This window comes from Rana temporaria, chromosome 2, assembly GCF_905171775.1.
Source record: "Rana temporaria chromosome 2, aRanTem1.1, whole genome shotgun sequence".
NCBI classification, from domain to species: Eukaryota; Metazoa; Chordata; class Amphibia; order Anura; family Ranidae; genus Rana; species Rana temporaria.
Genome location: NC_053490.1, coordinates 59,365,851 through 59,381,983, shown reverse-complemented (window position 1 = coordinate 59,381,983; position 16,133 = coordinate 59,365,851). Strand labels below are relative to the sequence as shown.

General features: G+C 41.6%; 1 protein-coding gene across 8 annotated transcripts in view; it reads right to left on the bottom strand.

Annotated features, from left to right (window-relative positions):
• The window catches only part of GRIA4 (glutamate ionotropic receptor AMPA type subunit 4), a 430,528-nt gene that overhangs the window by 91,528 nt on the left and 322,867 nt on the right, over positions 1 to 16,133 (bottom strand). For all 8 annotated transcript variants that reach the window (XM_040340234.1, XM_040340233.1, XM_040340232.1 and 5 more), the window contains exons 7-8: positions 14,706 to 14,873; positions 14,517 to 14,621 (exon numbers count right to left, since the gene is read on the bottom strand). In XM_040340234.1, coding sequence (XP_040196168.1) covers positions 14,517 to 14,621; positions 14,706 to 14,873 — 273 coding nt within the window. The remainder of the gene's footprint in view (positions 1 to 14,516; positions 14,622 to 14,705; positions 14,874 to 16,133) is intronic.

Genomic DNA, 16,133 nt, shown 5'->3' with positions numbered 1-16,133 from the left:
TACACACGGCCGAGGAACTCGACGTGCCAAACACATCGAGTTCCTCGGCCAGTTCAGCACTGAAGCCGCCGAGGAGCTCGGCGGGACGAGAGCTCCCATAGAACAACGAGGAAATAGAGAACATGTTCTCTATTTCCTCGTCGAGCTCCTCGTCGGCTTCCTCGGCCGAAAGTGTACACACGACCAGTTTCCTCGGCAGAATTCAGCCAGAAACTCGGTCGGAAGCTGAATTCTGCCGAGGAAACTGGTCGTGTGTACGAGGCCTCAGTGGACTGTTTAACTGTTATATTCATCTGTTTTGATACTTGGCGCGGCTTTTATATTGTTTTATTTACTTGTGATTGTTGATTGTGATGGGCTTAAAAGTGCACTACAATAATTACTTCTGAATCATGTATTTAAACATAATACAGATTATAATGTGAATGTTTATAGCCTGCTGTAACTGGATGATGGACTTATTTTGTTTAATTGTGAACTGCCATCTTCGAGTCACGTCCTACTGTAGCCATCCCCAGCCCCCACTGCCGAAGCAGCATCAATGCAATTTCACCATGACTCCCTACTCTCTTGGCCACAACTGTCAATGCATATAAAAGTATTGACAGTGACACATTCAGGCATGCTCCATCACCCCCCCCCCATGTCCTTCCTCCATCGACTCACTGATGAGGATTGAATACAACAACACATAGCTAGCGGCATGCTATAAGTAAATTAAAGAGGGAGAAGAATTCTTGCAGATTCAGAGTAAAACTGGATTTGCTCTTCAATTAACCTCTTAGATGCTACACACAAGCGATGTTTTCTTATAGGAATACTCTTACCCAAATTAGAAACATAAAACAATGAAATATAATATTTACAGTGCACAAATATTGCTTTACTTTCTCATAGATTTATCACAAATAAATAATACATGGCAACACAGAATACATGCTTAGTTCTTAGACACACCTTCCCACTTAAATTCCCGTAGACCACAAAAGGACCATTGTGTTGTTTACTTAATGGGATTAGATAAGACTATGTTTTTGTAAATGCACAAAAAATGCGACAAAACACGCGATGCGCTAGCAGTGCCATTGTTTCTTGATGGCAACCCAAACGTGGGTAGCAGTCCTGTATTTTGTTGCTTGACAAAACATGTAACGCAAAATGTGCTAGGCTCAGTGCTAATAAAAGGTACTTGAGAACTACTTCCCTGTGCTGTTGTGCGACAAAAGCGGCAAAAAACATGCTAAAAAAAGCAACACATTGCACAGGTGTGAATGAGGCTTAAAGCTGAACTCAAGGCAAACAGATAAATACACTGATGAAAAAAATATATATGGCAGCTGTTTTACCCATCAACAGGGGCGGACTGACCATTGGGGTTTTCGGGCACTGCCCGAGGGCCCCATGCCACTAGGGGGCCCCATTAGGTTTGCCAGGCTCAATAAAACCAGGGACAGTATGTAAAAATCTGTCTTTTTTTTACATCTTTCCCTGATATGTCCAAAACCAACATGCTTTTGATGTGAAAATCCTGAGATTTTAGCTGCCCTGCCTCCTGGCGTGATGGCCATCTGTAAGCCCGTGGGCCCCATAATCTTCTATTACCCGGGGGCCCCATGAGTTGTCAGTCCGCCTCTGCCCATCAAACAATATGTATTTCTACCAATCTAGACGTGAGATTTACATAGCTCCACCCACTGCATGCAGAATGGGCAGTGGAAGCAGAAAACTAATAAGGTCATCTTTCTGTTCTCTTCCCCTATCCTCATGTTCCTTGTCAGTACATTTGCAGCAGCACACCTCAGTGGCTCCCAGTCTTGCCCCTCTGTAAGGGGGCTTGTGAATGGCTAGTAATAATTCTCTGCTCCTCTTCTTCTCCTACCAGAACAACAATCCACCTGCTGGAGGTTTTAACCGTCAACCATCTTGGGCCCATCTCCATGCCAGAGGCCTCTTCACGGCATTCCCGGCAATTGACCTTTGCATCCCGAGGAAGGAATGCCCACACAGAAATGTAGGATTTCTGCACTTTTCTGATGTTTTCAGATGGCATTATAGTCACATTACTTGGACATACTTCCGGGGTCACTTGACAGCATTTTGTCAATCACATATAGTGGGTGAACCACAGCTGTCACATGTGAAAGCAACACACAGCACATTTCAGTAAGCCATCTTCCCTACTCTCTGTCCTCCTGGGGTCATCAGTATTCACTCAAAAGGTCTTGGTTTGTTTTAGGCTGTGTCCAGCTCACTGCTCTTTGACTTAGGTACACTTCTCCCAGGTCCTCCAGGGGGTTAGCCTCACTCCAGGAAACACTTGGCCTGGCCTAAAAGGCTTTCTGCGACCCACCCTAGCCCTATCCACCATAAGAGTCAGGATGTGTACAGCCGGCTCTTCTGGGTGCAGTTCTACCTCACCCTGTCCTCCAGCCCCGTCCAGGTCCTCAACTTGCTGACTACATCTGCCTGATGGTGGGGTCTCTGGCTTCCATTCCTCTGCACTAAGACTACTCCCAACCTGGTTTATATGTGGGTACTGACTCACTAATTACATCACAATAGGAGGGCTCTAAGTAATAGAGACCTAGCACCTGATGACATCATTTCCTGTAACCATACACTATTCTGGGACAGAGCCACCTAGTGGCAGACTAGCTAACTAAGAGTAAGCAACAAATTAATTCATGCAGAGGCCAGAACCCCACATTTAAAAAAGTACTAAATACAAATGATCAGCATAGCAGCCAGGTAACTAGGGGGACAGTGTTAAAAATTCAGTTTTTAGGTTTTTATTGCTGCCTTTGATGTGATTTCCACTCACTTCCTGTTCTGTCTTACAGCCATGGCCTGGACAGGAAGTAAAGGAAATATCCCCAATAAAATCTTGGCAGAGGTGCTACCCTTTCCCATTTCTGATTGAAAACATGCTTTTATTGCTGGCTGTGTAGAGATGTGTTCTCATTTTAATATATAGGAAGTGAGGGACAATCTGCCTGTCATGGATCTGCCACCTAAGGGTTAATTTAGTGCAGACTGATTTCAGTGATTGGCAACAGGCTGCCTTATTTAAACACCTCAGCAGCACTGTGTGTTTGCTGTCTGATTTGCAGCTCCTGTGACCCCTGCTCCTGTTTACCTGCTTCTGTGATTGATCTCCTGAATGACCCGGCTTGACCTTTGGACTTCCCTTGCTTTCTGCCTGCACCTGACCTCAGCTCACCTCTGACTTTGAACCTGCCTGCTCCTTTGGATTCCACGCTGCCCGCTGCTCTATCCAGCCTGCTTACTTCTGCTTGAATCCACATCCCTCTGAACTGTGTACTGACTGCCAGACCCGACTTCTGGGTATGTGTGAGTGATGATATCGGTGTTCCAGCCTCCAGTCTGTCTGCTGTTCGGATCTTCCTTCCAGCTGGTTGTCACCTCTACATCTACATCTGGTTACTTGGAGCTTCCCGTCCCACAACAGCTGACCCACCAGGCACTCATACCATTCTGCAATCCCATACCACCTGTCTGCTCTACCAGGGGCCGCAAGTCAGATATGTAAGGGAGGCCTTCCTCTGCACTCGGGCTTATCAGTCAGGTACCTGAAAACGTGACACTGCCAAATGGGGAAAGCAACAGCAATACATATTTGGCAGAGGTTCAACCCTTCCACACTCAAAATTGAAAAAAAGGAATTAACTGCGGAGGCTATACCCAAAAAGGCAAGCAGAGGGGAAATGACTAGTCACCAGTATTGCCTCTAGGTTCCTGCAGCTGATCTTTTCCCATTACTGACTATAATGCCTTGCTCAGCACTGCGTCTGTGTGGGGGCAGCCACTGTGGTAGAGGATTAGGGGTTTTGCTTCTTCATGTCAAAGTTTCCCCTCAATGATCTGATAATTGGTGTGATAATATTCAAGAAGCAGTAGGCATGGTGGAGGAAGCACAGATCCATTGAAGCAGAAGCAGGGAGATCCTTGCACCGCAGGTTATCAGGTACAGCTTTCTCTCCAGCAAGGAGAACGCTGAGAAGCGCAGTGATGACATCACTAACCTTGTGAGATTAGAAGTCAGAGACAGCAGTGCCTTAGATTATTTGACCCTTAAGATATGCAGCTATGTGGCTCAAGGCACAGAAGAGCCCGGGTACAAGAAGTGCGCTGCTATTTTTAGGAGAAATTCATGCAAAAAGCTGACTCTTATGCCGCGTACACACGATGATTTTTCGGCATGAAAAAAACTATGTTTTTCAGCATGTCCAAAAAACGAAGTTTTTCCAACTTCATAATTAAAAACGACGTTGCCCACACACCATCGTTTTTAAAAAATGATGAAAAAAGCGCGGTGACGTACAACACGTACGACGGCGCTCTAAAGGGGAAGTTCTATTCGCCTTTGGGCTGCTTTAGCTGATTCCGTGTTAGTAAGACGATTCGCGCTTTTCTGTCTGTTACAGCGTGATGAATGTGCTTACACCATTATGAACGGTAGTTTTACCTGAACGAGCACTCCCATCTCATAACTTGCTTCTGAGCATGCGCGGGTTTAAAACTTCGTTTTAGCCCACACACGATAATTTTTTACTACTCGAAAAACGTCATTTTTTAAAACGACGTTAAAAAATGCAGCATGTTCGATTTTTTTTTGTCGTTTTTCAGAAGCCGAAAAACGATGTGAAGCCCACACACGATCATTTTAAATGACGTTTTTAAAAACGTCGTTTTTTTTTCATGCCGAAAAATCATTGTGTGTACGCGGCATTAGGTACATTTACATTTCTGGATGTGTCCTTTAACATATAACTAAAGGCAAAACTTTGTATTTTGAATAAAGTGGAGAGGAATTAGAAGGCTTGTAAGTTTTCATTGCTGTCCCATGGTACCTTGCTGCTTGCAAGCAGAGATTCTTGTACTGACTCCACCTGCTGAAACTCCTCCTTTCCACCTCTGCAGTTTAGAATGGAGGCTCTGTGAAATGTGTGACACAGTATTGCCTACTCATAGGGCATAGTCAATATATGTCACATAATTCAAGGAAGTAATTGAGTAGGAATCTTCACAAAGTAAGTTTATAAACGTCAAGATCATTCAGGCTAAAAGGGGTAGGCTAGAAATAGTTGAAATTCTATCTGAAAATGAAAATAATGATTTTAAGTTTTACCACAAATATGCTTGAATGATAGACTTTTCATGAGTATTGTTTTTGCTTAAATTTGTGTGCGGGTGGACGTGCCCAAGATGGCAACTTAAACGACATTGGTGATCCTAGATCACAATATGCCTGCCCACCCTGCTGCAGGCCTAGACATGGCTAGGCAGACTGTAGGACATTGTTTCAAAGCGGTCATGGCTGTTTTTCTGGGTGTCAAGCTGCACTGACCTGCACGATAGAACACTTACAAACTGACAGATATAATCTGCTGGGTTTTGGATGCATCCTGGGAGCATATTTCTGATGCTTAACACCGAGGAAGTAATATGGAGGATGTGATAAAAATTTGTTGAGAAACTGTGCAAACTAAAGTTAAAGTACTGGAGCCCAGGGCAATAGATGCTGAAAAAAACCTTAACAGACGCAACAACCTGTGTATAGTGTAGTTACCAGCGGGTGCTTAAGGTCAGGATTCTGCCATATTTGCAGGATATTTTCACCGCTCCCCCCTGCCTCAAGACAGTTTCCCTGGCTTTTTCACAGTAGAGAGGGCACATTGTATGCCTGCTGCCCATAGCCATCCTGGAGCTCCACCATGTACCTTTATTTTAAAGTTCTTAAACTTCTGAAACCGTGACACTGTCCTCAGGGAAGCTAGGAAGGTGGGAGAGCATAAATATGAAACCAACATCTGCTAGTTTTCCTTGATTGTTCCCTAGATACGCAACAATCTCACAGACCATTCAATGTAGTGAAGGCAAAACTACGTGCCAAAGGCGTCTCCTACAGTTTGGGGTTTCCTGACAAAAAAGTGTACAGGATATAGGCACCCTAAAGTTTTTCACATCTCCACTGGCTAGAGGAGATATACTCCAAGTAACACCCAATTGTTTTTATTTTCTACACCTTTTCTTTATTCCTTGATGCTTTTCAAATGGAACTGCACTGTGTTCCCTCCCAGCACTTTAAACCCAAGGTTCTAATCTACTGTTGATACTGGACTGCATTAAAGGGGTTGTAAAGACAGAAGTTTTTTTTATCTTAATGCATCCTAGGCATTAAGATAAAAAGCTGTGTGTATCAGCCCCCCTCAGCATCCCCAACACTTAACTGAGGTCCCTCTCTGTCCAGCGATGTCCACAAGTGTATCAGTCATCTGGGATTCTCCCTCCTGATTGGCTGAGACACAGCAGTGGTGCCATTGACGAGACCTTACAATCCCTTTAAGGACTCTGCAACATTCTATAGAGAATACCTGGTCGTCCTCCTACCAAAGAGTTTTAATCCCATCAAAATCAAAAAGGGGTGAATATATGAGCTAATAGGGAGCACAATAAAATGCATATGAAAACCATGGATAACCTGCTACATGCATGAATATTCAACAGTCCTCCCTCATTGTTGATAGCCATGAGCAGGGCATTGGGAGGAATGCAGACCCCCTCTTTCATCTTCAGGAGCTCAATAGTGTCTTTAATGTATGAGGGTAATCTACATGTGGCAATAAAAAAAAATCAATGAAATGGCTTGGATACAACTCAACATAAGGTACCTATCGCTGTACACAATGCCCATGGATTAAGGAGTGCAGCCTAGTCATGTTACCCAATATTTTTAGACAAAGATGTTACAGGGATGATCAATCTTATGACATGCATTTGTGGCGCATATTATGTAGGGAAGACCATCAGGCATTTTCACCAAAGGATGAATGATCACATCTATTATACAAGCAATGGGAAGATGATTACACCAATAAGCAGACATGTATGGCTTGGACAGAATTTGGATACCTCAGTGTTGTTCTTTATGGCTTTAGAATGTATTCCGAAATACCCTTGTGGGGGGCAACTTTGATAAAAATTATACTCTAGAAGGAAACACACTGGATCCAACGTCCCAATACCATTACATCCCCTGGGCTTAATAAAATGCTGAGGTACAAACTTTAAAAAAAAAAATCATTTTAGCCAATGTTGCTCTAATATTATCTTTTGTTTGTGCTCTGCCTGGTTGTCTGTTGGGGTATTTTATTTCTGTTAAATAATGATACCCTCACAGCATATGTTCTTAGATTTTACTTATTCCTTTATTTTTATACTGGTGGATACAGTTTCTGGTCTATATTTGATGAGTTTATGTATTGCTTGTATTTTTGTAAATGTCTTGTTATTTGCAAAAAAGTGGGCTTTTGTAGCTGTTTTATGTGTTTTTGTTGTCCTCCTTGCACTTTTGGGGCTCCTCATTGTATTTGTATTGTGCATTGTATTTGGAACATTAGAGGTCTTAAATCCCTTATAAAGCATTTTTTTTTTTGCTTACAAACTCTTTTTTTTTATTAATGTATATAAAATATACATTGGTGTGACGATAGTATAACGATACAAAAGAGACTAAATGTCACAAGTATAATCTTGAGTCATAACACAAAGAACAATTTTGAAACATAGAAAAAAAAACTTCAGAAAACATGAATCAGGGGAATACCTAGGGGTATTGATCCTATAGCTCATGGTAACTTAATCAAGAACAATATTAGTTCAAGACAGCAGAATATGTCTATGAGTCTTCCAAGCATCCCATTTGCGATCAAACAGGCACATTTTATCCTGTAGAGTATATAGAATTTCCATCAGCAAAACTCTATCTAATATTCAGGACAGGGGGGCTGTTGGGAATTTCCATTATAGAGCAATAGCCCACAAGGTCGAAACACAAATGGAGTGAATTAATCTCTCCTCCCTGCGAAGGACTGCCAGAATAGGGGCTCCAATTAGACACATTGAAATTGTAAGATTTAAGGATGTGCTTGATATCACGGATATTTTATTCCACACAGAGGAGAGATGCCCACACTCACAAAATATATGTTTGAAGGTACCCACAAGTGGACATCCCCCGAAAACAGTCCGGAGGTTCCTGGATAAATGACTTGGAGTTTGGAAGGGATATAATACCACCTGGTTAATACATCAAAGTCAGTTTCCCTAACTGCTAAAGATTTACTGCATTTATGCAAATTATCCAGTATTATATGCCAGTCCTCCTGAGTGAACTGTGCGCCACAGTCAACTTCCCATTTGTTACTATAAGAGAGCACATTGGAAAAATAGGAAGCAATCGCTGATTTTTAGAGATCTTAAATGAGTCCCTTACCTCTGGAAGAGTCATGGCAGAGCCTTTAAAAAAATGTAATTGGGGAGAATGATAATATTCGGAGTGGAATTACTTTCTGTGTACATAAAAGTTCAAAAGTAGAGATTGCTCCTTCTATTTGGAGATCCGCTAAAATGACAAGGGAATTAGTCTGGGTTTTCACTTTCTTTAAACCTATTGGCCCTATATTTGTATATTACACAGGGCACATCTACAAAGAAACCTTGGGTTGGCCACTATTACAATTAAACCTATTCTACCTACACTAGAGGTTTGAGTATCTTGATTCATAAATCTCTTCCATTTCATTTGCTCATTGTGAAACTGGACCCTGAAGTTAAATTTGTTCTAATACATGCTATGATTGAATGATAGAACTTGTTTTGATGGGGCTGTACATCCCTCCACTAGCTAATATAACCATTCTACACAAATTGGTATCTAATGTACTGTATATTAATACAAGGTTAGCCACTGGGGTCAGGGATATTTCTTTTCTCCCGTGAGGTATTTCTGATCATAAACCCATTCTTCTTCAATTACAATGTGGCCTTTATCCTGTTACTGGGCCTTCCATGATGAACCTCAGCTTAAACTGACTCTTTAAGGCTATTGGCTCCTTAATCCTGATTTAACCTCTGTGGAGATGACTTGGGATGCTTTTAAAGCTAGGGGCCAAGACCAATCGGCTATTTTAGGAGTCCAGATAACCAAATGACTGGCACTGGTTCAGGTTGGGGCTTGAGATCAGCAGTTGGGGTTTTAGTATGTTCAAATTGGAGATGTTACGGTGCATAATGACATTCCAGTGGATTATTGTATAGTTCTGGTGCTTCGCACAGAAGCTGTAGGAAAAAAAAAAAAAAAAAATGTTGTATGAAATTCAATGTGTCTTTAAACAAGGTGAAAAGTATAGCAGACTTTTTAGCCTGGTTGGCAAGGGAACAATAGTTCACTACTTTTATTGCTCACATTATAGACTTGGGAGGTACTCTTCATTCTGATGCTCTATTTATTAACCATTGTTTTGCCTCTTATTATCAGATGCTGTACGCTTCTAGGGTTTGATATGACCAACTTTCCCTATTTCAGTATCTAAATGTTATTGATTTTCCCATTTTGATTACTCAAAGGAGGCTCTGGATGCTCCAATTAGCTTAGATGAAGTTTAAACTGCACTGGCAAGGCAACAGTGCAGTAAGAGGTTGTGTTCTTTAAAATCGATGCCAAGAAACCGATGCTACACCTCCACACCGTTTTCCTTACTGCCTTATCTAACTGGAGACTTCCACCTTCCATGAGGGAAGCTGTTATTTTAGTCCTTCCTAAACTAGGCAAAGACCCTACCCTTTGTACATCATATTGACCCATTTCAGTTTTGAATATGGATGTTAAGGTCCTCACGAAGATATTTGTTCACAGGTTATCCACTATGACCAAAATTCTGATCCATGATCCACTAGTTTTATCCCAGGCAAAGCATTCATCATCTCTTTACTAATATTTTGTTAGACAAATCTTGTGAGAGCTTGGCTGTAGTCCTGTCCATTGAAGGAAAGAAGGACTCTGCGTTTGTGAAATGGGCCTATCTTTGGGAGGTTCTTCAAAGGTATGATTTTGGACCCAGGTTTACATCTTGGATCTATAGCAGCCAGGGAAAGGTTTTTCAACCTACATTTTTACAGTGTGTAAAGGTTGTCTACCATTTACCTGTCGGTGGAACCTATTTGCCCCAAATGTGGCATGGATATAGGTACCTTTATTCATGTATTCTTGACATCCCCCAATTTACAAGACTACTGAAGAAAGGTGGTTCAAATTGTTAATACTGCAGGGAATCTTACCCTGTTGGTTGATCCACTCATCTTTCTCTTTGGTATTACTGATAATATGGAGACCTCTCGCTATCTTAGATTGTTCAGTTTTTATACTGCCTTTTATGCAAGGTGGGAGAATATGTAAAATGGAAATCTCGATATCTGCCTTCTGTGCCCAGGTGGAGGACTACAATTAATGAGGTGCTGTCCTTATGTAATCTAAACCCATGTGCATATTTTTAAATATTCTCAGGAAATACGCACATGCACGGGTAAACTCTGATGCAAAGAAGCATCAGCATTTACAATATGTTTCAGTACAGCCATTTACTTGTACGTATAACAGGCTGTATGTGGTATGTTTGGTTCTCTGAGCACAGGAAAGCCCCAGGAAATACTATTATTATTATACAGAATTTATATGGCGTCAACAGTTTGAAAACCCTTAAAGCTTTGCACGCAACAGTCTATTTGTTCAATCACTTGTATTTTCCAACAACACGTAGAGTAGGGGTGCCCAACCAGTGGCCCGGGGGCCACATGTGGCCCGCGGAGCCCTCTGATGTGGCCCACGACCTCCTGCTCTGGGATGGAATAGAATAGAAGACTGTTATTAAAGGTAAGTTTATTACTAAAATCACAGTGTATATATGGGCATGTCTGTTCTGCAGTGGTTACTGGGCTGCTTTTAAACTGATCCACATAGACTTCTATTATCTGTGAGTTTTTTTGTGCTTTCTGAAAGTGCACCACACCTACAGGATATAATAGAAGTCTATGGCAAAGTGCAGCTAACCTGCAGGAAAGCCACAGGTGAACTGTGATGCACTCACAGTGTGGGTAAACAGTGCATCAGTGTGAAAGCAGCCTTAGGCCCCTTTCACACAGTCAGTCCGACCCAATCAGACCCACCATTCACTTCTAAGGAGTGGCAGATGTAAATGGACTTGTGTCCGTTTACAAACGCCTACCTCCAATCTGATTCCACAAAAAAAAAAAGGAGGAGAGTGAGCTGCCATCCATCCGCTCCGCTCATTGTGGCCCGTGACCGGTTACCAAGTCGCTTAAGTGGCCCTCACTCTTCAAAAGGTTGGGCACCCCTGACGTAGAGCAAGATCCTACTTCAAAGTGAATCTAAACCCAAAACTTTTATTCTAGTTTTGAATAGAATGGTGAGAGTTTTGAACCCCTGTCTGGTTTTATCAGGTGTTGATGGGCTTTCATGGTCAGTTGCAATATATTTTTAACTAAATTAATAGTGTTTGCAGGTTCTCTTTGTGCTTGTGAAAGTTTCCTCTATGAACTTCGGTTTCCTCCCACATTTCAAAGACATGCCATTAGGTTAATTGTCTCCTGTCTAAATCTTCCCTAGCATGTGTATGTATACACATGGGAAAGGGACCTTAGATTGTTAGCTCCATGAAGGCAGGGGCTGATATGAATGATCAGTCTGTAAAGTGCTATGTGAATTGCTAGTGATATATAATGGCTAAAAGTAAATAAATAAATAAAACACCAGCTTGAAACCATTCGGCATTCATTGCAGGTGCAGTTGACCTGCGTTTTACCTGCTTTAGTATCTTTCGCATGCCCATAGACTTGTACTGGGGGAGAAGTGAACAAAAGTCTATCTACACAGGTCCTAATGCCTCGTACACACGTACGGGAATTCCGACGGGAAAAGTTCCTGTCGGAAATCCAGAGGGGAAAGCCGAGAACCTGCTCAATTCAGTCTTTCCCCTACACACGGGCAGTTTTCCAGAGAGCAAAACAGCGATGGAGCTTTGGCCGGGAATCCCGGCCGTGTGTATGCTCCATCGCGGTTTTCCCGCCGGGGAAAAAGAGAACTGGTTCTCTTTTTTTGTCCGGTGGTTTTTGGTCAGTTTTCCCATCGTAAAAATTGCGAGGAGCATACACACCACCGGAATTCCCAACCAAAAGCTCTCCTCACAGTTTTCCCATCGGGAAAACTGATCGTGTGTATGAGGCATTACTCTTAGCATCAGTCACCAGAACAAGAATACTGGAAACTCTTGCTGTGTATACTGAAAATAAAATAAAGGTAAATCTACCGAGTGGAACATTGAAGGCCACAAAAAAAAGTGGCAGGGGTTTTTACACATTTCTTACAAAAAGTTTTGGATTTAAATAAACTTAAAATATGAACTCTGGGCACAAAAATTGAAACAATGATACATAATATGCACACTAAAATGATTTGTCTAAAAACTATTTTCAATCTCTCAGTGTCCACAAGAGATTGTTTATTTATTTTTTATAGAAACCCTGTCACTACTCAATGGATAGGAGGAGCTCATAGTAGAAAAGCTGTGTTTCCCTTTTATGTTCTAAATTCGGACTGCTGGTGTTCTGCAAAGAGTGCTGATAGTCCTCATCATCTCTAACACTTCTAGGAAGCTCTGTGTTCTAACCTGATTCCTCTGCATCTTCTCCCCAGTCCAAAGTGATGAAATAAAGGGAGCAACATCTATTCTACTGTGAGATGATTGTTTTCCTGTGTGTAGAATGAATGGTACTGAAATGCAATATCATTTGTCAGCTGTGTTAACACGCATTGTGGTAACAAACACGTTTGCCACATGTTACCACGCACTGCAGGTGACGTGAATGAAGACTACAGTGAAAAAAATATATAGTTCTCACTCCCAATGGACAGAAAATATTATGTTTCTGAGAAAGTGCAGCTCAGTCCTGAAATCTTGAATTAGCTGCCACTGGCCACAATACGTATTACATACATGGCTAAATAGGTATGCCTGTTTATAAGTTATGACAGTTCACTTCAAATCCAATTAGATGACAAGGACACAGGTAAAACTGCGCAACAAGAACATTACCAATCAAACAGGCAAATATACCAAAATTGGTATCACAAATTATTAAAGGGCAAGGGTGGAACAAAACTTTTTTTAAGTTTTGGGTGATCGTTTATAGACTGGATCAACTTTGATGACTCTCATAATTACATAATTATTCAGGCTAAAAAAGTCCATATACAGTTGTTCAACCAAAAAATATATTAATAAATACAACAAGATAACCATCATATACAGAACCTTATACACACAGCTGATCCAGAGAAAGGCAAAAAACAAAACAAAGCATGGTCCTAGTCATTCCAAAAATCCTTCCAGATCCCCCAGGAGGCACTGGTTCCCTCACGTTGAAGTCCAGGACTCCAAGAAAACTCTAAGGCTGGGTTCACACATATGCAAACTGGATTACACCACATCCAATTTACAGAACATTTGAAAATATGTTCTTTTTAATGGGTTTGGTTCACATAGGTGTGCATTGCACAAAAAACGTGTACATTTTCTAGGCAGTGCGGTGCGAATTGCAGGCACATAATCTTCAATGGGAACGCACCTGATTTGCAGATGTGTTCCGTTGTGAACAGGAATTCTCTCCCCCTCCCCCAACACTGCTCCCTGGTCAGCTGATCCACAGCTACAATGGAGAGTGACCGATGAATGAATAATTGTTATCGTCGTAGGGAAACCAGAGCTGCAATTGTCACTTGACTAGTGTGAACCCAGCCTTAGGCCTCATTAACACCATTGGCCAGGGTGCGATAAAAAAAAAAAAATGGGATTGAGCTGCTGTTCTACTGCCTGCCAAATACAAGCCATGTAAGTGAATGGGACCATGCTGCAACTACAAAACAATTGCCCTATGGTTATAAAAAAAATTGGCATTTAGAAAGCAGAAATATTGTCCTCTGAATGCCTGGCTGCTATTCCTCCATCCTCTGCCCTCTGAAAAGTGATCCACTGCAAAACGCTTGTCAGAGAGGTGGTGGAGAGAACAATTCATGTGTATGAAGCCTCGTACACACGACCGAGGAACTCGACGGGCGAAACACATCGTTTTCCTCGTCGAGTTCCTTGTTAGGCTGTCGAGAAACTCGACAAGGCAAGTTTCTCCATTCCTGTTGAGGAAATAAAGAACATGCTCTCTTTTTGGCTCGTCGAGTTTCTCGACAGTTTCCTCGACGAAAATGTACACACGACCGGTTTCCTCGCCCAAAAAATATCTCCCAGCAAGTTTCTTGCTGGTTTTTGCCGAGAAACTCGGTCGTGTGTACGAGGCCTCAGACATAACTGCTTTTATCTCTTTAATATAATAGAGACGTATGCCAAAAGATTACACTCCCCACAATTCATGCAGCAGGCAGGCTGAGCTGGCAATATATCAACTAAGGAACCAAGTAATTGTGTCCCCGTGTACATTACAAACCCCTCTAACTATGGCTCAGATTGACAGAGTCAATAAATGATATAAAAAACAAGTAGGGAATTCAATCCACAATACTCAAAAGCAAATGATCAATTTTGGGTGGACTTACTCTTTATTTATTAATTAAGTAAATGTATACCTACCTTTCTGAGACCTGTACTTTTTAGCTCCAAAACATCCATTGTGTAGTTGACCCTTCGGCCATAATGGTCAAACTGTACATTTCCAGTTAGACCCTGTATTCGAACCTGTAATAAAATATATTTGTACAAAGTAAGGATCAGCGTTTAATAACAAAAACCCTGTAGGTGGCAAAGAACACTAAGAAATACCTGTTTTAATGTTCTCTCCATATCAATCCCCTGGCCCCATGGAGCAGCAGGATTAGCAAGACAGTCTCCTGCATTTCCTCTTCTTGAAAGATCAACTTTTTGTCTTCTTAAATTACGAAAAGCTTCAGCCATCACAAGAACACCATCGTAAGTCAGTGCAGATGTATACTGCAAGAAAACATAGGCAATTTGTTTACTTATAATGGGAAGAATATTCAATATGTGCAAGTGTATTAAAAAAAATATTCTGTGCAGATGGCATATCCAAGGCTGTACCACACAATCCCCCTGAGGGGCGCCACACATCACTATATGAAATACATATTACATTGGAACAGAGACTCCTTCTTTTGTCTTTATTTTTCTCCAATGTTCCTTAATCTACCTATCTATCTATCTATCTATCTATCTGTCTGTCTGTCTGTCTGTCTGTCTATCTATCTATCTATCTATCTATCTATCTATCTATCTATCTATCTATATATCTATATATCTATCTCCCTGTAATCTGTGATGCTATATCTACCTATATATCTGTTTTTTCATATCCCCTTGTATTCTTTCTGTCCATAAATAGATCTGTCTATCTATCATATATCTCCCTGTATTCTGTCGATTGATCTTTCTATCTATCTATCTATCTATCTTTGTATCAATACACAGTATCTCACAAAAGTGAGTGCACTCCTCACATTTTTGTAAATATTTTATCATACCTTTTCATGTGACAACACTGAAGAAATGACACTTTGCTACAATGTAAAATATAGAGTGTACAGCTTGTATAACATGTGTACATTTGCCATTAATGTCTAAACTTCTGGCAACAAAAGTGAGTACATCCCTAAGTTAAAATGTCCAAATTAGGCCCAATTAGCTATTTTCTCATGTGATGCGTTAGTATTACAAGGTCTCAGGTGAGAATGGGGAGCAGGTGTGTTAAATTTGGTGTTATCGCTCTGACTCTCTTATACTGGTCACTGGAAGTTCAACATGGCACCTCATGGCAAAGAACTCTCAGAGGATCTGAAAAAATAATTGTTGCTCTACATAAATATGGCCTAGACTATAAGAAGATTGCCAAGACCCTGAAACTGAGCTGCAGCACGGTGGCCAAGACCATACAGCGGTTTAACAGGACAGATTCCACTCAGAACAGACCTCTCCAGGGTCAACCAAAGAAGTTGAGTGAACATGCTCAGCATCAAATCCAGACATTGTCTTTGGCAAATAGACGTATGAATGCTGGGGTTGAAGAGGTGGGGGGTCAGCATGTCAGTGCTCAGACCACACGCCACACACTGCACCGTTGTGGCGGTGTATATACCACCCCCGTTCACAGTGGGAGTGTGGGACACAATTATGACTGAAGTGCTTAGGGTGGCGGAGGGGCCTGTAATTTTGGCAGGGGACTTGAACGTGGTTTTG